The sequence below is a fragment of the Marasmius oreades genome, chromosome 3, assembly GCF_018924745.1.
Source record: "Marasmius oreades isolate 03SP1 chromosome 3, whole genome shotgun sequence".
NCBI classification, from domain to species: domain Eukaryota; kingdom Fungi; phylum Basidiomycota; class Agaricomycetes; order Agaricales; family Marasmiaceae; genus Marasmius; species Marasmius oreades.
The window spans coordinates 1,828,272-1,849,432 of NC_057325.1; the positions used below are offsets into that span (position 1 = coordinate 1,828,272).

At 46.3% G+C, this 21,161-nt stretch overlaps 5 protein-coding genes across 6 annotated transcripts; 4 read left to right on the forward strand and 1 right to left on the reverse strand.

Annotated features, from left to right (window-relative positions):
• Window positions 1-68: 68 nt before the first annotated feature.
• Window positions 69-2,491, forward strand: E1B28_005925 (uncharacterized protein; the record flags this gene model as incomplete). 2 transcript variants are annotated; one of them, XM_043150527.1, is made up of 11 exons in its annotated part: window positions 69-229; window positions 282-385; window positions 436-586; window positions 644-769; window positions 817-971; window positions 1,028-1,137; window positions 1,186-1,330; window positions 1,381-1,548; window positions 1,599-1,735; window positions 1,785-2,229; window positions 2,282-2,491. In XM_043150527.1, the coding sequence occupies exons 1-11, from the start codon at window positions 115-117 to the stop codon at window positions 2,489-2,491; spliced, it is 1,866 nt and encodes a 621-aa protein (XP_043011615.1). In that variant the 5' UTR covers window positions 69-114. The 2 variants fall into 2 exon arrangements, with proteins under 2 accessions (XP_043011615.1, XP_043011616.1); XM_043150528.1 differs by having other exon boundaries at window positions 825-971.
• A 43-nt stretch (window positions 2,492-2,534) lies between these two features.
• E1B28_005926 (uncharacterized protein) lies at window positions 2,535-9,742 on the reverse strand. Its single transcript, XM_043150529.1, has 17 exons — window positions 9,411-9,742; window positions 9,215-9,358; window positions 8,969-9,153; window positions 8,421-8,914; window positions 8,262-8,365; window positions 6,661-8,208; window positions 5,981-6,600; window positions 5,244-5,931; window positions 4,556-5,192; window positions 4,431-4,505; window positions 4,273-4,380; window positions 3,961-4,221; window positions 3,883-3,906; window positions 3,272-3,816; window positions 2,913-3,215; window positions 2,783-2,862; window positions 2,535-2,732 (listed from the first exon to the last, which is right to left on the reverse strand). The coding sequence occupies exons 1-17, from the start codon at window positions 9,585-9,587 to the stop codon at window positions 2,645-2,647; spliced, it is 6,081 nt and encodes a 2,026-aa protein (XP_043011617.1). The 5' UTR covers window positions 9,588-9,742; the 3' UTR covers window positions 2,535-2,644.
• Window positions 9,743-9,814: 72 nt separating this feature from the next.
• YKT6 (palmitoyltransferase) lies at window positions 9,815-10,742 on the forward strand. The gene is made up of 4 exons (XM_043150530.1): window positions 9,815-10,067; window positions 10,122-10,345; window positions 10,395-10,505; window positions 10,560-10,742. The coding sequence occupies exons 1-4, from the start codon at window positions 9,830-9,832 to the stop codon at window positions 10,584-10,586; spliced, it is 600 nt and encodes a 199-aa protein (XP_043011618.1). The 5' UTR covers window positions 9,815-9,829; the 3' UTR covers window positions 10,587-10,742.
• Window positions 10,743-15,908: 5,166 nt separating this feature from the next.
• Window positions 15,909-17,315, forward strand: E1B28_005928 (uncharacterized protein; the record flags this gene model as incomplete). The annotated part of the gene is made up of 3 exons (XM_043150531.1): window positions 15,909-16,418; window positions 16,473-17,027; window positions 17,076-17,315. 3 exons carry the CDS (start codon window positions 15,909-15,911, stop codon window positions 17,313-17,315), a joined length of 1,305 nt encoding a protein of 434 aa, XP_043011619.1.
• A 1,432-nt stretch (window positions 17,316-18,747) lies between these two features.
• Window positions 18,748-19,206, forward strand: E1B28_005929 (uncharacterized protein; the record flags this gene model as incomplete). Its single annotated transcript, XM_043150532.1, has 1 exon — window positions 18,748-19,206. One exon carries the CDS (start codon window positions 18,748-18,750, stop codon window positions 19,204-19,206), a length of 459 nt encoding a protein of 152 aa, XP_043011620.1.
• Window positions 19,207-21,161: the final 1,955 nt, after the last annotated feature.

Sequence of the window (21,161 nt, forward strand, 5' to 3'; positions counted from 1 at the left end):
GGTGGCAGTGTGAAAAATTGCAGGGGCGGAGCACGTGCTTGAGTGGCTTGCTCAGTTTTTTCACCTAACTCAGACTCAACTCAGACTGTTAGGCTCTACCTCGCTTCTCTGGACATGGCACAGCAAAGAATGGCATTATGGGCCGCAGAGGACATTGACGAAGAGCTTCAGGGCGTTGACCTTTCCCTAGCGATTGGTAACTACGGCCAGAGCAATCATTACGACGATGGTGCGCAGTAACCCAAAACACTTCCTGATGCCTGGCTTACGCGCTTGTATAGCCCATATGCAACATGCTCCTATAGACGAATCTACTTTAATTGCTATGCAGCAGCGTATGGCTCAGCAAGCAGCTTTTGCACAGATCCCCGATGTCGTGAAAGCCGTACGTCGTCTTGCGATCCTGCAACCGATAGCGGTTGATACTTTGAGCAGTTCATCGTACATTTCCACCAAGCTGTACTCGATAACAACCTTGCAGAAATAACCGTTGCATACGAGAGTGGATGGAACAAATACACAGAAAAATTCTATGCCAGATCGGAATGGCCCGAAGCAGAGATTATCGCTCCTCTCGTCAACGATGGTTAGCAGCTATTTCCTTTCTTGTTTCTTGACTTTCGGTCTTACAAGCTTCTGAAAGATCCCATTTTCCTTATCTTGTACCGCGAACTCTACTATCGCCACGTATATTCCCGCCTCCAGCCAAACATCGACGACCGCCTGCACTCATATGAAAATAGTTGCGAGTTGTTCAACTATCTACTCAGTGTGTCTTTGAATATCTAAAATGACGACATTTGACATTCGACTTAGATTCCGAGGGTCCCGTTCAGCTCGAGCTTCCAGAACAATGGCTTTGGGATATTATTGATGAATTTATCTACCAGTTCCAAGTATTTTGCTCCTGGCGCTCGAAAGTGAAAACAAAGACCGATGATGAACTCACTATGCTCGCTGAGGAGACTGGAGTAAGGCCACATCATCTGCTTGATCGTCGTTCTTAAGCACCTAAAAATTTTGCCAGGTCTGGAGTTCGTACAGCGTCTTAAATGTCCTCTATTCTCTTATCCAAAAGTCCAAGACCAATGAGTATATCATCGCTCATCAGGAAGGAAAAAGCTCAGAAGAAATATTGTACGTGGTAGTACCATCTTGGCTCGGACCTTCCTGATCGCCCATCAGGAAAATAGTCGGGGATTACGGCTCTAAACCGCTCTATCGCATGCTTGGATACTTCAGCATCATCGGTCTCCTTCGTGTACATGTATTATTGGGCGATTTCACCTTAGCTTTAAAGGTGATGGATAATGTCGAGCTCAACCAAAAGGTAAATAATCCGTCCATCATTTGAGCATCGACTCACGCTCCCTTCCAAAGTCACCCTTCACTAGGGTGACAGCCTGTCATGTACAAACGTATTATTACGTCGGCTTTTGTTACCTCATGCTTCGCCGCTATCCTGATGCCATACGCACCTTTGTGACAATACTAAACTTCGTTCAACGAATGAAGCAGTATCATACTCGAAGTTACCAGTATGATCAAGTGCGTATCAGCTTCAACTCACTCAACAGCAGTCTAATCATCAAAAACAGATCAGCAAAACAGCTGACAGAATGTACGCTCTGTATGCTATCTGTCACGCGTTGTCGCCGAGTCGGTTAGATGACAACATAACAAATACTACGAAGGAGCGTTACGGTGAACAATTGTCAAGAATGTCAAGAGGAGGGTACGAAGTTCGATTTTGCTAACCGTGCAGGATGCTAAGATTGAAGTAGTGAAGACGCCCTACCAGCTTTCGAGGAACTTTTCCTATATGCATGCCCAAAATTCATCAACGCTAACTCCCCCCCATACAACGACCCTGTAGCGATTGCCCAGATACTTTCTGTTTCTCCCACAACTTCACCTTCACAGCGAACCGTTGAACTTCCCACTTCCGCGACGCATACTGATCCGGCGCACAGACACCTTCGTTTATTCCTCTCCGATGTTACTGCTCAATCTCAAGTACCTACCTTGCGCAGTTTCTTGAAGTTATACACCAGCTTAGGTTCTAAAAAGCTGGCGAACTTCCTGGATGCTGAGGAGGAGGAGGTAGTCCAAGAGATGATGCTCATGAAACAGTCTAGTCGATGTATCAGTCGTGTCGGTACTGAAAAAGGCAACCTTCTCGACGGAGAAACGATAACAACAAGTGATCTCAACTTTATCATTGAGAAGGTGAGTAGCAGCTTGTTGTTTCATGATACCCGATGCTCAGAGAAGTATCAAGAGTATGGTACATATTGTGGAGTCAACGGTCGGGCGTAGATACGCAGGGTGGTTCATCAAAAACACAGAACGGACACAGCGAATATTTGACGACCTGAAGAGCACACCCTTACCCGCTCCAACAAAAGCTGCATTGCTTCCAACGCCCGCCGAAGTACCAGCAAAAATCGCTAAACCCAAGCTCGCTTGGGGAGGTGCGAAGGCCGTGTAGATTAGGTATGGCATCTGATTACACCTACAGTACTGTACATCTGTATGGTTTGTGAACTTATTTGTCATTTCTATTCGTTACAAATGAATCGTGAGTTCAAGTCCGAAAAGTACACAATCGAGGGAGAAAAATGATACAGAAAAGGTCTTGATACTACTTGCGGGGCGAACTTGATGGTGATCCAAATGCAGACGATGGTCGATCCATTCTTCCCCTCAAACGATCTAGTTCACGCTCAAGGCTAACCGAATGTTTCAATCGATGGATTTGACAATCAAACAACAAGCTAACCTTAATGCCTTCTGCTTGAAGTCTGTCGCTTCACGTTCTGCTCTCCGTTTCGCGGACTGGAGAAGGTTGTCATCCGTTTGCTAATAAAGGAATCAGTAGGCTTGCCGATAACGGTTAATAGTCTACATGCCATCTTGTCCAGCTGGTTCCTAAGACTTATAATCTGGGTCTCGTAGGTTCTCCTCTCTTCTTCCATCTTTGACCTCTGTCTGTCAAGTTCTGTTTGTTGGAACTTGAAATCCCTAGACATCCGATCTGCTGAACGTAGAACACGCGAATTCCCTGATTGTTGACTGAGTTGACTGGTTATTTCTTCGATGCGGCTATCTGTCCGTCTAGCAAGGGTACCTGGCCGTGACGAATTAGCGTAAGACTTCGTTTCTAAGTCAACCACTCGGACGTGGAGTTCTTTGACTTGATTTTCCAGGTTGGCCTGTGGTAGAGGTTATCGACAGAGGAAATGGCCACGAAATTCTGTTGTGTACTGACGTTAAGCCTGTCCAATTCAGAGTTGTCCACTCGCACTTTGCCCAGCTCCACTTGACACTCATTTGCATATGCTTCCGCTTTCTTCATTCGGTCGAAAGCGTTTGTAACACGGTCCTCCTGTTCCTCCAACAATCTTTCTAGATCTTGTTTTTGTAGCAAGAGTTTTTGGAATTCCTGTTCAGAGGACATCTTGTTAGTGTCAATGTGGTCAAGTTTAATCCCGTCGAGTTCTGCTTGTAAAGCGCGGCGAGCTTTCTGGAGCAAGGCACGATCCGCCTCCACATCATCCAGCACACCCCGAAGCTCGCGTACTTGTGAATGGAGAGCAACAATCTGGGCCTGTTGTTCCGATTGAGCTGCTACGGACACCTCATAGGCTTTGGTTATGTCGCCAATCTTAGTCTCCAGACGCTCCTTTTCTTTCCTCCAGCCGCCACTATTATATACTTCGTCGTCGAATCGTAACTGAAGCTCATCGTAATCTGAACGGATCTTCCTGTTCTCTTCCCGCAAGCGTGTCAGACTATCACGTTGCGATTGCAGCTCTAGCATATATGTTCATTGTCCATTAGATTGATGACCCGAAGAAAACATGGGTTAGAAAAACAGACCTTCGCTCAAGGAGGCAAGCTCCGCTGGTAATTTAGTTTTAGTTAGCATTTGCCTAAATACGAGTGATCATGACATGCCTTGGTATTTCTTGCGTGTCTGATCGCTCGTGAAAGCACTGGCCTCGATATCTTTCTGATGTTGCTTCTTCTCATCCTCCAGTTCTTCAGCAAGTCTCTGGTTGAAGATAACCAGATCAGAGGATTCATGGTCACCGTCCTCAAGTTTACGCTCTAGCTCTTGAATACGAGTTTGGGCTGTTTGAAATTTGCCTTCAAGCAACTTGTGTTTTGCAAGCGAGTCATTTTGCGTTTTTTCCAGTTCGGATACGGTGCGACGAACTTTACAGAGAATGAATGTTTCAAGAGGTCAAAGTCTTTTAACCAACTGACCTGAAGCTTCAGCTCTTGCGGCTTTCGCTCGAGCTATTTCAGCTGCCTCAAGCCTTTCTCGATAGGATTGCTCTTTCACTTTGAAAGTATCAACCAACGTCTTCATCTCTGCAGGAACTGCGTTAGACGCATGACACAGATTGAGCATGAAAACATACCGCCTTGCACGGCGGGGGTGGACGACAGAGACATCTCGTCTTCTTGTTTTCGTTTCTGTAGTTGGCGCTTCAAAGCTTTGCAACGATTAGTGCACTCCTACGCAACACACAGAACAAAAACTTACAGGCTACCTCACTTTGAGCTTTGTCAAGCCGAGCCGATAATTCGGTCGGCTCTCCCATTTCCGCATCGACTTTAGCGGAACGCTCGCGTTCTATATCTGCCAACACACGAACAACACGATCCTCCTGTGCCTTCACCGCTTTTTCCTGGTTTCGCAACTCCATGCGCTCCCTTTCGGTTTCGCGAATCAGGTCCTCTGCCTCTCCGGCTAAACGTGCTTTGGCCTTCTCGAGTGAGCGAATGTATGCTGCATTTTTTTGCAGTTCAATCTGAGCCTCATGCAATTGCCTGTCAGTGACGCGCTTGGCCTCCTCCAAAACATGCACATGTTCTACAATTGTTTTGTCCTGCTTGGATTCCAGTTGCTTTATCTCCCATTCACGATTCTTTAGGTCGTCTAGAGCCTTTTTCAGTTCGCGTTCGGACTTCACTCCCCGATCTTTAACTCTTGACAATTCGGATTTCTGAGAAGAGACGATTTGTTCGAGTTGGTTTCGGCGGACCAACTCTGCGTCAAGTTGTTTCCGAGTAGATTCAAGCTGACGATCGTTATGAGCTTTCTCCCTCTCCAACTGAAGCATCATGTCTTCAATACCGTGGTACTTGCTCTGTGCAGCGGCAAGCTGCCGTTCCAGGCCCTGTAATTCCAATGTGAGAGGTAGATATGGTTCGAGTGATAGATGACAGACCTGTTTCGCTTTTTGAGCGTCTGCGAGAGCAGCCTCAGTGTCATGTTGACGTGATCGGAGAGATTGAACCTCGGATTCCAGAGAACGTTGGGTCTTCTCGAGTTCCGTTACATTTTGTTGTGATTGATTAGCAAGAGATTTGTAATCCCGCTCCCGTTCAGCAAGCGTCGCATGTGCTTCTTGCAGAGACAATAGTTCTCGAGTTGCATAATCCAGCTCGAGCTTCAGTTTGCTTTGGTTTTCGAGTGCAGATCGTCGAGCATCAGTGAGCTCTTGCTCCAGCTTGGCCACTTGCGACCGAAGCCCTGCGAGCTCTACTTCTTTGCTCTTCTCAACTTCGTTCCGACGCGTCTCTTCGCTTGATTTTGCCTGTAAAAGTGCTCTTAATTCATCCAGTTCCACCCGGAGTTTGGCACGCAACGAATCGCCCAGGGACCGGTCGTCTTTCTCAGCTTGTAGCTCAGCGGATAACGTGTCTATATCGCTCCGCAACTCGAGAATTTCCTTCGCAGAATTGTGATGCTCCATATTTAATTCATCAAGCTGTTGGGCGAGTTCCGTAATCCGCTCCTCCTTCTTTTGAATCATACCAGAATAATCTGTGGTGGTTCTGGCTAGTTCAGATAGTTGTTCTTTCACTTGACGAGCCTCGTTCTCCAAGGCATCGCACCGCGCCTTGAAAATGTTCCTTTGAGAAATGTTAATGAACGATTCAATTAGTGGCGAGAAGAACGTACTTGCTGCTCGATTCGATGTCGAGTTTACCTTCGAGTTCTTTGATGAGAATATCAGATCTGTCTCGAGACCGCTGCAGATCTTCTTCGCGCTGTATGGCAAGGCTCTTGAGCTCCTCACTCACTTTCGTGAGTGCATCCAGGTCATTCTGGAGTTCTTCGATTTCTTGCGTAGCGGCAGCTAGTTCATAGGCAGCTTCAGTTTCTCGAGTGGTCCACTCCTTCTGTTCGTTCTCTAAGCGGACCAGATGTTCGGCGGCCTGATCAAACATACGACGAAGTTCACTGTGATGTTGTTCACTGTCCTTGTGCATCTTCATAGCACGTTCCAATTGAGATTGAAGATCGTCAATGTCTGCCTGAAGATCGGAGGCTTCTTCCTCAAGCTCCGCCTCACGTTTCTTGCTACGCTCCAACAAGGCTTCTTTATCCAACGCGAGGTTTCGTTCTGCCTCGAGCTGATCTTCAACCTTCCGCTTCTCCGCTTCCAGAGACATCTTCATTTTCTCCAAATGCTCTTTCTCGTGGCGATCGCGCTCAGCTCTCTCCTTATGGAGTGCGAGTTCCGCTTCTTTTCTTCGCAACTCATCATCGTTTCGAGTGGCTGCTAGCAGCGGCCGCACCTACTCAACTTCGTGTAAGGGAAAGGAAGGCAGAAAAAGCACAAACCATTGAGAGCGCACCTTAGTGTATAATTGCCACCATGGCCAATCCCGCAGACTACCATAAACGCGAGCGTTACGTTGTATTGTGCGAATAGCAATGGCACGATTGAGGATCTTCTTGATCTGTCGCCTTGCAGTCCACGTCCTGGCAACTGCTTGTAGCCTGGAGAACATATCGTAAAGCAGGTTATCTCGACGCTCCTCGAGCTCCGCTAGTACACCGGCCTTGAAGAAAATCTTTGAGGTCCCGATTTTGAAGAGGGCTTCATCTAGCTCTAAAGTGGAAACCATTCGTCGACATGCTTCTCTTCCATCCATGTAACCTGGCGGTATGATACCAGGAGTGAGAACTTCATAACGCTGGCGGAATTCCACAAAGGGGAGACGATTGGGGTAGCCAAGACGAGCAATCCTGATTCCCTCCAGTACACCGTTACAACGGAGTTGATCAAGGACTAGAGGGACGTCAATGCGGCCGGGCTTCTTATGAGCGTTTGGGATAATGCAACGCACAAAGTGAGGCTGGGTGGCCTGTAACTGTGCCATAAGACTGGCTAGCTGCTCCTTATGTCTCTGCCCCACGGTTCTGAAGGCGCCTCTCTTGATACCCCGCTTTCTTCCTACAGTGTGAAGATTGCCTTGAGAACCTGCCTTTGGAGGAATCGGAGCATCGGCGTATTCAAAAAAGAGGCTGGAAACGTAGCGCTCCGACGACGATGCAAGGACTCGAGTTAGATTGTCGTTCAGGGGATCTTTATTTTTTTCGAGCCACCCATCTGTTCTGTATTCAACTTTGGCGGCATAATGTTGAATCAAAAAGCCTTGGTCAAACCGCGCTGCTTCGTACTTGTCTCTAGCTGGATGATGATCGTCTGAATCGCCGTTGGCTGCCCATAAGTTATGTAGCTTATGGGTGAATGTAAGGTCGGTAGCTTTTGGCATGATGCACTCCTCATCTAAGCAACTGAGGATCCCAATGACACTCCCACTGGACTCGATCAGGTCTACCGTCGGCTGTAGATCAAGGCCAAAGTTGACATAGTCCCATTTAATGCCCTCCCGACTGTACTCTTCCTGCTCCAATACAAACATGTGGTGATTGAAAAATTGCTGCAGTTTCTCGTTCGTGTAATTGATAAGCAACTGTTCGTATGTGTTGATCTCGAAAATCTCGAAACCCGCGATGTCAAGGACTCCGATAAAAGTGGATTTGGAAGAGGGCCGATCGAGAGCTTGATTGATGCGGTCCACAAGAAAACTAAAAGATTTTTCGTATAGCGTTTTGCACAAAGCACCGAGCTCATCAACCGCTTGTTGCCTGGTGCGAGCCTGGGAGACCCATTCTCGACCAGCTAAGACGCGAGGTTGTAGGACGGCACGAGTGAACTCTGAAATGGGAATGCCGAGAAGATGACAGACACGTTCCGCCTGAGAAGGATCGGACATTATAGCGTCATCCGCGCGAGTCGAGGATACGACGATGTTTCCGATGTGTAGGATTGCCGCAACGATACGGAACAGGTCAAACTGCTCTGTGGGGGAAAATCCGACTACGTCGAGAGCACCCTGAGATGCCGAATGAGCACAACATAGCGCGGAATTTGGAAGGTCACCCTTACTAATAATGCTGACCATTCCTGTTTATCATCCACGCCGTCTATCTCACGCCTGCTCTTGTTGAGATACTCGTAGTCTTCGATTCCACCCCCTAGAAGTAAATTTTCTTCGAGTATGAGTCAGTATTACTGGACAGACCTCAATCCACAACCATTGCACACCTTTCAACTGTTCTCCTGCTCCAAGTAGCTGGTAAAAAACATGGAAACTCCTTTCAGCTTCACTCCTGACTACGACTCTACTTTTCTCTAGAAGATACCAGTCGATGTTGGCGCCAGCGATGCTGCCGTCTGGGGCAAACATAATGCGCACGAATTTTCCGAAACGACTGGAATTGTTGTTTCGTTGCGTTTGAGCATTTCCGAATGCTTCAAGGATGGGATTGGCTTGGAGAATCTGCCTTTCCAAGAGGCCCAAGCGACCTTTGGCATTGAGAAACCCGCTTCCAGTCATTGAAGGCGTTGCGGTATGAGTTTTTCTCGCAGAATTGCTTCGAGGAAGACCTGCCGCTGGCATAGTCGAGAAAGAAGTGGGTACTGGAACTGTTGGAGATCGAGAATGAGAGGGGGCAGATGGGTGTACATCAGTCGCTATAGCAGCAAGATATTGGATGACTTTCTTCGTACTCTCTGTCTTACCGGCGCCAGATTCTCCCCTGCGCGTCTAGGAATGAGTATTGACCAAATATCACAGATAGTGAATGACGCACGTTATGAGAATACTCTGATTCTCTCGTTCGTCGCCCATGTTGACCCATGCACGTTCCGCAACCGCGAAGATATGAGGTGGGTTCTCGTCTCGACGTTTACTTCGGTACTGGTGGACTATGGCGTCAGAGTACAAAGGAAGAGTCTGGTATGGGTTGATTGCGACCAAGAACAGGCCAGAAAAGGTCTATTCAGAAAGATGAGAACCGATAAAAGAGTCAAACAACGGTATTAATAAACCCACTTACATATATTGAGCCAGAGCCATACCTCAATCTCAAGTTATGCACGACGCTCGCTTCATTCAAAAAAGTAAGATCTGCAATATCTTCCACGCGATCGAACTTTGGGGGATTCATTTTCGACAAGGCATACAGAGGCATTCTTCGAATCTGAAAGAAGTTGAGGAATATAACAAAAACAGATAGTAATAGTGAAGCAGACCTCTCCCCCAGCTGCCATTACGATCTCGGCAAACTCACCATCTTCTTTATTCACCCAACCTGAAAGATACCCATCTTTGTCGTCTGGAACCCAAACCCATTTCTTCTCGTTGAACTCTGCCTGTTGTGCTGCAGAACGAGCCGCTTCGGCACTCTGAGAGATTCGAGGTACAGGCATGGATGGACAATACGGTCGAACAAAAAAGCCTAAATGATTGCGCCGGTCAAGAATTCGTTTATGTTTGAGAGTAAGAATATCAAGGAGATACGAAGTATCGCATGCGCAGCGCCAAGTTTCAACTGAAACAGGATGAGGTGCAAGCCAACAACTCCAAATTTGGAAATAAGATTAGATTAGATTCTCTGAGATTGGCCCCTGCGTAACGGAGTGTGTGATATGTGACACATCTCCTCTCCTCCATGAAGATCTACTCCATTTCAGTCATCCTCGCCCCCCCTTCTGGTGCTTCTACCGTCCTTAGCCGTGCAATTGAGCTTTCATCATTTTCATTCTATCAGAGGAGTTCAGTCGGGGAGTTCATGTCCTTTATGTCCAAGACAGTCGCCGAGCGGACATCTCAAGGGCAACGTCAAAGCGTACAGGAAAACAATTATGTCGCTCACGTTTATAATAGAGGAGGCCCAGAGCAACTCGCAGGCAAGCCATTCATACTTCTCATCAGGCGACTATTCATAATCTACCGCTCACCAGGTGTCATGATCACCGATCAAGAGTACCCAGTCCGCCCCGCCTTCTCTCTTCTCACTAAACTACTCGACGAATTTACTTCCAAAGTTCCCCAATCACAATTTGCTAAACCTACCGAAATAATGTTCCCTGATATCAACACATACATCCAGCAATACCAGGATCCAAGCCAGGCAGATACCATTATGAGGGTGCAGCAGGAACTAGATGAAACCAAGATAGTGCTGGTGCGTAGATGTCGCCTCAACATCCGTGACTGATCGTGACCATCCATAGCACAAGACAATTGAATCAGTTCTTCAGCGAGGGGAGAAACTCGACAATCTAGTGGATAGGTCCAACGCATTGTCTGCACAGAGCAAGATGTTCTACAAGACGGCTAAAAAGGTATGTCCTCCCAGTTATGAATTGTCTAACAACGTAGCAACTGAACCTTCCAAGCAAAACGCTTGTTGTATCATCATGTGAAGCTACTACCGTCCCAACGTCATCTATACCTATGATACTACATGTTCTACTCCACATAATACATACTTGCCCTGCCAACTTACACTGAATTTGGCAGTCATGGATGGGAGCACCGCCGGCATCTGTAGGTGGTAGCGGCTGCTCTCTGATCTCTGCAGTCGCTGATCATGCATGATTTTGTCCTACTGACTCGCCCATTTTGGTAATGTGACATGAATTGTGTGACTGATAACCTACCTTTCGCTCCGAAATTACCGAAAACTAACCTGTGAATTGATTGTAGCTATTAATCAGGTAATAGATACATATAATTGAAAGGTTATTTAATACATGCCGAAATAAGTTTGCTTGAATTGTTAATTAATATCTACCAAATCAGGACTAGTTTCACATCGCCCAAAAGGAGAAATGATTTGTGAAATATTGGTTGTGTGGAAAAATGAACTGATTATGTGGATGTCAGGAGGGTGAACCGCCTATGCATATGCTGGGCCACGAGCCCTGACACTGAGGATAGCATACACCTAAAACAACCCAACACCCACGTAGGGCGTACTCCGAGGGGTACCAAACCCCAGTACTCTGACCTACTATGAGATCATACTCCAGACTAATGCTGGCTAGTGTTCTCATGAGTTCGGGCTAGTGCTGGTTTGTAACCAAACTGCAAACCAAATTACCGAAATAGTTCCATAAACGGTTTGCCGAAAAAACCAAATATAGAACGGCTTCGGCCCGAGAAACCCTGTTTTCGAACCATGCGACTCAGTGGGTCACTTGCACCTATGAGTCACAAGAAATGTCACATCAGAGCACCATCATTGTCACATCAAAGTGGTGCCATTTGCCATCATTTCAAAAAAAGTCGGCAAAAAGTTTAATATATTTGTCTGAGGAATTTTACTCAGGAACTGCAGTTTAACTGGTTTGGGTCAGGTTTTCAGCCCGAACCATGTCCCTGAATGGTTCCTGCCGACCCATCAAAGCCCAAACTGGTACAGACCACGCTGAACTGAACCGAACGTGCCGACGATAACACTAATGCTGGCAGATCATCCTATGGGCCTATCGGCAATAGAGGATGACAAGAGCTGGCGACCAAGGAGAATGAATAATGATGATGTCCAGTATCGTGAATATCCGTGAGCTGTACGACGAACCGTACTCCTATAACGAGAGTAGACCTTCGGTGATGAGAGCGTCCTACGATGAGGACCGTATTCTCACAGGTCAGTACTCCAATGATAATGAGAGCATATGATAGACAGTACCCAATGTACACCAGTGTAGTGTACCACATACCTGTAACCTAATCCATGTGTACCCCATCCTGTACTCTAGGACAAGTCTGGACTACAATTAGACGGCGAGTCTCCTAATAAAGGCAACCTGGGTGACGTTGAGCGACAGAGTGAATGGGGTAGAGGCGAAAGGTAAGGATAGGAAAGGATATAAAGGAAGACAAAGGATAAAGGACAAAGGACAAAGGAGATCAAATTCTAGGGAAATATCTACCACTAAGTACTCCTTATATACCTATCTAGTAGAAAGGGTTGTACTTCTATACCGATGACCCCTTCTCTAAGATTAGGAGTACTCTCCTATGAATCGACCTATTTCACATGATATCTCCCTTGATCATATGCTGAGTCCAACTGCAGTTGACCATATAGGAGGGAAAGTCGGCAGTAGGTACTACTTCTGGTTCAGTTCATGGCAGTGGAAATCAGTGTGTCATGAACTGAACCAGGGGTAGTACCTACTGTCAAATTTTCTGCCTATAGAGTCAACTGCAGTTGGACTCGGTGTACAATCAAGGGAAATATCATGTGAAATGGGTTGATTCATAGGAGAGTACTCCTAATCTTAGAGAAGGGGTCATCAGTATAGGAGTACAACCCTTTCTATTATATAGGTATATAAGGAGTACTTAATGGTAGATATTTCCCTAGAATTTGATCTCCTTTGTCCTCTTTTATCCTTTCCTATCCTTACCTTTCGCCTCTGCCCCATTCACTCTGTCGCTCAACATCATCCAGGTTGCCTTTATTAGGGGACTCACCGTCCAATTGTGGTCGGGACTTGTCCTAGAGTCCCTTCTCTTGTGTTAGAGTACAGGATGGGGTACACATGGATTAGGTATGTGGTACACTACATTGGTGTACGTTGGGTACTGTCTATCATATGCTCTAGTCGTCATTGGAGTACCGGCTCGTGAGGATATGGTCCTCGTCACAGGACGCTCTCATTGCCGAAGGTTTACTCTCACTATAGGAGTACGGTTTGTCATACGGCTCACTGCACGGTTCATGGATATTCATGGTATCGGACATCATCATTATTCATTCTCCTTGGTTGCCAGCTCTTGTCATCCTCTATTGCTGATAGGCTCATAGGATGGTCCGCCAGCATTAGTCTGGAGTATGATCTCATAGTATGTCGGAGTACCGGGGGTTGGTACCCCTCGGAGTACGCCCTATGTGGGTGTTGGGTTGTTTTAGGCGTATGCTATCCTCAGTGTCAGGGCTCGAGGCCCAGCATACGCATAGGCGGTTCACCCTCCTGACACAGTGCTCATTTTGCCAGGTAGACTGAATATACTGATATTGGTCATCCCAATAATGCAACTTAGTTGAACTATGCTACAAGGTTCTTTTTGCACTCTAAACAGTGCTATGGAGCGATATTTATTGTATTAAGAACTAGAGTGAGGCCAAATTGCTAGTTAAAGCTAGTGCTGCTAGTAGGATGTGCTGTAGGTGCAGCTAGATCAGCTAGAGAGCCATAGATTGTGTCGGAAAACTGTATGACTGTTCGAAACACTATGAGCAGAGTACTTAGACAAAGTTCTACTCTTTGTTAAAGACATGCAAAATGAACCAGAACTGAGTGGAACTGAGATAGACAGATATGATAGAGATAAGATATGTACTGAAGACATACTACATCAGCAAAATGACATAATGCTTTTTGCCCTTTTTAGGCTTTTTTCGGCTTTTTTGATGGCAGGCAAGTCGCAAGACACTTTTTGTTACGTTTTTAACTATATATAGATATAAAAAGCCGTAATTACTCTTTCTAATTCTATTTACTTCTATTTGATGTGCACACTCGGAACCGACTTGTCCCCAAAGGGACATAGATTGCGGCTTGTCGGCTTTCCCGTATTTTTGGTGGGGAAAAAGCCGAAAAAAGCCGGACAAGCCGGCACTGTATGTTTACTGATGTAGAAGAGGAACAATCTAAGATGCAGAAGAGGAAGAGAATGGAGTTGAGCGGGAAGTGTTGAAGAGTGACAAGGGAGGAGAATGACAGAGTCTTGACAGTAGCCAAAGTTATTGGACAATGGCTTCCTGAGTTGAGCTGCCTTAGACCAGGTCACTGGGAAACCAGAGTCGAGTTTAATTCTGAAAGAAGTATCTACTAAGTCGTACATCTTATATCGGATGGAAATATCTATGGTCTGAGTTGGACCAGTTGCCGGATCTCCATTCAGACCGTCAACTCCCAAGCTGATAATTAGGCTGTAAGGGAACTACAGAGATTAAGGTAAGTGGAGTAAGTAAGAATGGAGTGGAGTTGATCATAATCTGGTCGGACTGTATTGGTCCAGCACAGATGTAACAGTATCCCCCTGTCAGGAGTCGATCCTTGAGTGAGGCGAGCTGACAATCAAAGGGAAAAAGAATGACAGGATTGACCAGACAAGAGTGAAGTTCTACAGTACACTTGGAGTATTTATATACTACACTACTTAAGAAGTAAGGGGTCGAGGAGGTAGGAGCCTCCCTATCTACGATGGTCTACGGTGATCGCAAGTCAGACAGAGTGGGCAATGGTGAGGAGTCAAAGGGATTGAAGGGATGGCAATTGCAGAGATCGGAACGATCAAGTGCAAAAATGGAAGGGGTCACGATAACATGTGAAGCACTATGGAGGAGCACAATGAGTACAATGAGTTCGTGACATTACCCCCCCCTTAAGGGAAGGCTTTGTGGTTATACCGTACACCCAAGGCTGGCTTTTTCGAGTACTTTTGGTGTAATTTTCTCGCAGTCGAAATGGCAAGATTGTGTTAATCCATCATGGTGCACTTGTATTAGAACAATGGAACTTTTCGATCATCTTCTTACACCCATCACCAAAGTTGTCGATTGGTTCTCATGTTGATTCTGATAAAGGATAAGTGAGCCATTTGATGAGGTAGTGTAAGACAGAAGCTTTTGTTTGATGATTGTACACCATCTTGGAGTCCAATATCTCTTCCACGTCCCACACTGCCTTGCCATCCTCAACACTCGCCAGTTCTCGGGACACATCTTCTTCTTGGTGCTCAGCGACAGAAGGTCGGTGACCAGTGAGGAGTACTGTATGAAAGACATTGTGCACTTGCTTCCATGTCACAGGGAGGTTCAACTTGTAGGACAAACTACCAACTTTCTCGATAATTTTGAAAGGACCGTAACATCTATCTCCAAGCTTCACCGATGATCGTTCTGTTCTAACATTTTTTCCTTCAAGATACTGACCTATTTCAGTCAATCCGGATGGGGGTGTGACGTGTGACCCCCTCATCCGAATTTGAGAATCCGGATCAACAGCCACCTGCCCGTGACCAAACCAAAATTTTCGGACAGACAATGGAACTTATACCCTGAGTATCAGTATTGTTTTACATTAGTGGTAGATAATAGGGCGAGATATGTGGAGCTTGCAGGCTACTTTTATCTGATACTGGAAGGTTGTCTTTCATCTTCAACATGGTCCCAACCATACCACTCGAGGTTCGGAACGCAACTTTTCCAAGTAGCCGACTCTCTATTTCAGAATTCCTCGAATACCCTCTACCTATACAACAAGATTTAACAACCATCACAGAAACTCATTGGTTTCTGAATGCTGCACCTCCGAACTGCACGACATTTGATCCACGGGAAATTCCAATCCCCCATGCATCTGTCGTTCATACAATCTCTAAAGCCCTCGACCTGAAAAATATCCACTGTCACTTGCCCACACAGTCTACTCCAGAGTGGTAAGTTCTACCCTCTGTGGCTTGTCACATTCTGGCAATGTCAGATCAAACTACACGAAGTCAAGCGAAAGTGGAATGGCATATTCAACACTCTGGAGCAGCGCAGACAGACATGCCAATCCGAACCAAGTCTTTGCTTGATACGTAAAGCGGAAACAGCACTCAAATCTGTCGTGTGGACAGGGGACATCAGAGGATTCTCTGACTATGATGCAATCCATCGACTCGGAGATTACTGTACGACAGAATGGCTGGGGACAATTCATGAAAATCAGATGATTGAACTTATGCAGAACGAACTGGGCCTCACCGCTTCCTCCGACACCTTATTAGTTGACAGCTTTCATGCTCAGGCCGTGAGGAGTGCCTACTCGACACCTGACCAATATGTGAATGATAAACACGAGGCTTGGCTTCGGAATCAGGCACAGGACCTTGCGACGGGGATGAGAAAGTGCTTGGCAACAGTGGCAAATGTCAGTGGTTACCACTGGGTAGGGCTTGTGGTTGATTTTCGACAACAGAAATTCTATTATGGATGTTCGTTAGGGCGGAAGATGAATCAGGTTTTGAAGGATACGTACAGCTGGTGGGTATATCAGCATATGAGCAGGATATTCAAATGGGAGACAATGAAGAGCACGGTACAGCGTGACGGATTCTCTTGCGGAATTCTTGCTGTCAATGCTCTTGGACATCATCTCAATCCGGCCAAATATCCATTACTTGATGCCAAGAAGGTTGCCGATGAACGATTGAATATTCTGTTGAGGGTGATTGAGCGGCATCAGGCAAAGGTAGCTATTGACCTGCTACTGTAAATGAGCTTCGGAACTTACGTGAATAAACAGGACTTCCACAATGAATCATTGGAGTGTCAGTTCCCGTTTAGATTCCCATCTGAATCTTCACCACTGAACGAGAATATTGACAACAACAACAAGCCGAGTTGTGATGACCAAGATCTTCCAGAATTTCCGTTCTCCGTCTTGCCAAACTCACCACCACAATCCAGCAATCCACTAGTTCACTACTCATCTGAATCTGAATCCAACAATGATGGCAACGGATCCATCACTGGTGACGAGGCTTGTAAAAGGAAGGTTGTCGACACCGAGTCCAATCTTGACCAATCTCCAAAAAGATCAAAGGCTGAGGGACTGCTCCGTTACTTCAAAAGAGAGACGAAGGAGGAACATGAGGACCGTTTGAAGCGCGAGGCTGAAGCTGACAATGAGCGATTTGAGGCTGCGATGATGAAAGCAGAGCGCTGGAAAATGAGGATGGAAGAGGAAAAGCGAGAACAGAATCGACTGCGGAAGCAGAAAAGTCGAGCACGAAAACGAAAACAAGAGATTGTCCAGGGTATAAGAGATGAGGATGGTCAGCTGCCCAAGAGACAAAAAGTCTGTGTCCAACTTCTCAACGAGGACCAAACACTCATATACTTATAGACCATGGACCTTCATGATATTACAGAGGCATTTGACGTTGCGGAAGAGTCACGACCAGCGTGGGCCATTGCCGAGAAGATAAAATCGAAAACGAGGAAGGCTGCTGGTCGTAAACTATTGGAGAACCCGGTTCACGAAAAGCGCCCTGCAAGATATGTGAATTGGTTGACACCATTCTGTTGGACCCAGATCAAGACTGTGGCGAAAAAGACAGGGATGAGTCCTACTGAGATCGTGTGAGAGTTGAAAAAACGAGATGCACGAACTTTTGGGCAGCTCAGTACTAGCACAGTTTCTGACTGGATTGACCGGTCAGGTCTCGAACCAAAATGGAAGGACTCAGTCTTGAAGCGCGCTGAGCGGGGAAATATGCCGGGCCATAGCAATGGTGGCAGCAAGGGTATTCTGGTATGTTTGTTGAGATATTTAGAGGTTTTGTACTCATGCAAGTACAGACACCTTACCCACAACTCGTTGAGAAAATTCAAAGCCAGCTCACAGGACTTCGTGAAGCGGGTGCACCACTTTCGCTCATCTCCGTACGAGCAATCATTGTGGCCATTATCGAGTATGAAGAACCCTTGCTATTCCTGAAGGAGTTCAAAGACAAGTCTGTCTTTCGAGTGTCAGAGTCATACTGTTGTCAATTTCTCCGGGATACGATGGCTTGGTTGGAGCGAAAAGGAACGAAGGCAGCACACAAGTTGCCTGATGACTGGGAAAAGCTCTGTGAGGACTCATGTTACCGAAAAGTCTTCATAATCAAAGAGGAAGACATACCCATTGAGTTGTTTGTCAATTCTGACCAGACTCCCATTGTCTATAACCCTGGCTCAAAACTCACATGGGCACCACGAGGAGAAAAGCAAGTGTCCCTTATTGGCCTGGAGGAAAAACGGGTGTTCACAGCCCTACTATCAATCTCGGCCGACGGTTACGTGCTTCCTATCCAATGCGTGTTTGGCAGCGAGACTGCCCGTGTATGCCCTTCACCTGCGGCACCAAATTACGGTGACTGTATCACTGCTGGCTTCGATTTTGTTCCATCGGGAGTTAAATCGAATCACTGGTCAAATCAGAACACCATGCGGCGATTTGTTGACAAAATCCTCGCACCGTATTTCGAGCGCCAAAAGAAAGAGCTGGGCCTTCCTCCCACTCAGAAATCTTTGTGGCTAATTGACGTCTGGTCCATACATCGGTCAAAAGCATTTCGTGGCTGGATGCGAGCAACTCACCCAACTATCTTGATCAACTTTGTGCCGGCTAAATGCACAAGCGTTGCGCAACCCCTAGATGTTGTGGTCAACCGCATATTCAAACAGTTGTTGAAAATTTCTTACCATGCATGGCTCGTCGACAACTTGCTGTCGCAGATGAAACATGGCAAAGACATGTCCCTCGACACCTCTATTGGACCTATGCGTGATGCAAGCGTTGGATGGCTTTGGAACGCGTACTCAGCAATCCAGAAAACTGTGTTAGTTCAAAGGGTGGGTCTCGTACCAAAATCATGTAGTAGATACGGAGCTGACTTGACTTCCAGGCATTTGAAATGTGTTCCGCAGGGTGCCTAAATCTCTCCTACAAAAGTCTTACGTCATTCACAGCCCGCGAGAATCTTAGAAACATAAAACATACCCAGCCAGAGTTCTGGTGAGAACTCAACACAATGACAACAGACGAACTGTGCCCAGCCACTGACGAGAAGCTAACAGAGGATATTGAGGCAACGGAACTCAACGACGAAGGAGGACTTGATGACAGCGACGTACTTATGGCAGACTTGACCGCGCATGTCATGAAGAAACCCGGGAGAAACCACTGTTATACTGAACGCACACTACAGGCGGGGCTTTCATCCTGTGCCGAAGCCGAGGGCAATCTACCTGAACTTGCAGAAGTCTTGGCAACAGATGCACAGAGAAAGAGCCGGCGAGAAAGAAAGCCCAATCGGTTGTATACCGGTTGGTGGAGGCACGCGAATGACCAAGACCAGGACTTGAGCTTGAATGCCGAGAATGGGATGGATTCAGAGATTGTTGGTCTAGCCTCGCAAACCAGGACCGAGACCAAGAATCAGTCGCAAAAAGGAAGGGAAGGTAAAAAGAACGCACCAAAGCGGTTCTAAGAGCTCCTTTGCGTTGTCATGACAGTTGATGAAGAAGAGATGCCAAGTGTGGGAACTCCCTTTGAGCTGTGACTGGTTTCGATGCTTCTCGAATGATATTTTCACTGTAGTTTGTACTCAATTGTATTTAACCAAACTGGAAACTCTTACAGGCCAGAATTCGGTCAGAAAGAAAAAAGTTTGGTCACACTTTTTTGGTTTCGGACAAGCCCCCTGTGACCTGTGACCATCCGAAAAATTTCGCAAATTTGAGTGGCTGTGACCTGTGACCTTCCGGATTGACTGAAATAGGTCAGTAGACTAAGTCTCCAGGTTTATAGTCCTCTGCTGTGTCATAGTACTCCTTCATGAGTTCTGTGCTGCGATGAAGGCATGCTTGAGCATCGCGTGCTCGATTAAGTCTGGCAAAGAACTCTTCTGCCGTTTTGTTGTTCGTCTTTGTAAACGGTTCAGTTGCTTTCCAGGGGTGGAAGCTGCATGTCAGGTAGAACGGGGAGTACCCGGTCAAACTATGGGCGTGGTCATTGTAACAGAATTCAGCCATAGGAATCTACTCGTCCCAATCGTCTTGTCTCCAATTACAAAAGACCCGCAGATATTGTTTGATTTCCATGTTGACAGACTCTGTTTGGCCATCTGTTTGTGGGTGATATGCTATGGATACATTCATCTTGATATCAAAGATGTTGTACAGCGCCTTTAGGAACTTGGAGATAAACACCGTACCCCAATCACTGATCACCCATTCTGGGAGGCTGAAATCTCTCCAAACCTGATCAAGGAAGAGCTTTGCGATTCCTTTGCTATCAACTTCATCATGGGTGGGTACGGCACATACTCTCTTACTAAGTTGATCAACCACTACCAGTATGGCGGTATACCCATGAGCTTCCAGGAGTTTGGTGATCAAGTTGCAGGATATATACTGCCATAATTGACTGGGTACGATGTTGGGGCTTAAAAGTCCTCGCGGTTTACCAGGGAAGGTTTTCGTTCTCTGGCAGGTAGGACATCCCCTAGCGTATGCTTTGACATCCCGATAGATTGTGGGCCACCAATAATATTGTAGTATAAGTTCAGTGGTTTTTGCCTGGTCTGGGTGTCCCACAAAGTAGGCGTCATGATGAAACCGAATAATCTTGTGCTGCAAGCTCTTTTCAGGGGGTACATAAAGCAGGTTGTCCTTGGTCAAGCAGTCCCTGTGGTTCTCGATGTTGCCCTTGTTTTCTCCCATTTCCAAGACCTTGGCTTCCCATTTTGCCTTGTGTCTCTTGATTTCTTCCAGGAAGTGATCCCCAGGAGTACCTTCGGTACTCATAGCGTGAATGGCGCAAAGGAATTCAGGTTTTAAGAGGACGATGTCTCTGTTATCATTTTCCCCCCTCTCATGGCCCTTTCGTCTTGAAAGTAAGTCTGGCTTAGTCTGCAATAATGCAACTTAGTTGACCATGCTACAAGGTTCTTTTTGCACTTTAAACAGTGCTATGGAGCAATATTTATTGTATTAAGAACTGGCACAGCTAGACCAGTTAGAGAGAGCCGTAGATTGTGTCAGAAAACTGTATGACCGTTTGAAACCTGTAGAACACTATGAGCAGAGGACTTAAGCAGTAATTCACCAAGTTCTACTCTCTACATTCTACTATGCATTGGTATATCAAGGGATTGTACTATTAGAAGACTTGTAGTCTTCACAGAACCGTTCATAGCAGAACTTAACAAAGTCTAAAGACCTTCATACTAGGAGTACCTACTTCTACGGGGGATTTAGTTGACAAGAAATCGGACATAGGACCACACAGACTAGGAGAAATTTGATATAACCATAGATCAAGTCCCAATCTGAGGAAAAGACAAAAAGACATGATACAGATCACAGATCACAGATAGAGTACCTAGGAACCAGGCAGAAATGAACAACGGATCTCGGAGTCTGCGCTGTTCATGTGCTACGG

Coding starts and splice junctions, on each gene's coding strand:
- E1B28_005926 (XM_043150529.1), bottom strand. CDS start 9,587: ATGCCTGTACCTCGAATCTCTCAGAGTGCCGAAGCGGCTCGTTCTGCA. Junction 4,506..4,555: donor AGCTCAAAGTGAGGTAGCCT/GTAAGTTTTTGT, acceptor ATCGTTGCAAAG/CTTTGAAGCGCCAACTACAG. Junction 4,381..4,430: donor CACCCCCGCCGTGCAAGGCG/GTATGTTTTCAT, acceptor CAGTTCCTGCAG/AGATGAAGACGTTGGTTGAT.
- YKT6 (XM_043150530.1), top strand. CDS start 9,830: ATGAAGATCTACTCCATTTCAGTCATCCTCGCCCCCCCTTCTGGTGCT. Junction 10,068..10,121: donor AGGCCCAGAGCAACTCGCAG/GCAAGCCATTCA, acceptor ACCGCTCACCAG/GTGTCATGATCACCGATCAA. Junction 10,346..10,394: donor ATGAAACCAAGATAGTGCTG/GTGCGTAGATGT, acceptor GACCATCCATAG/CACAAGACAATTGAATCAGT.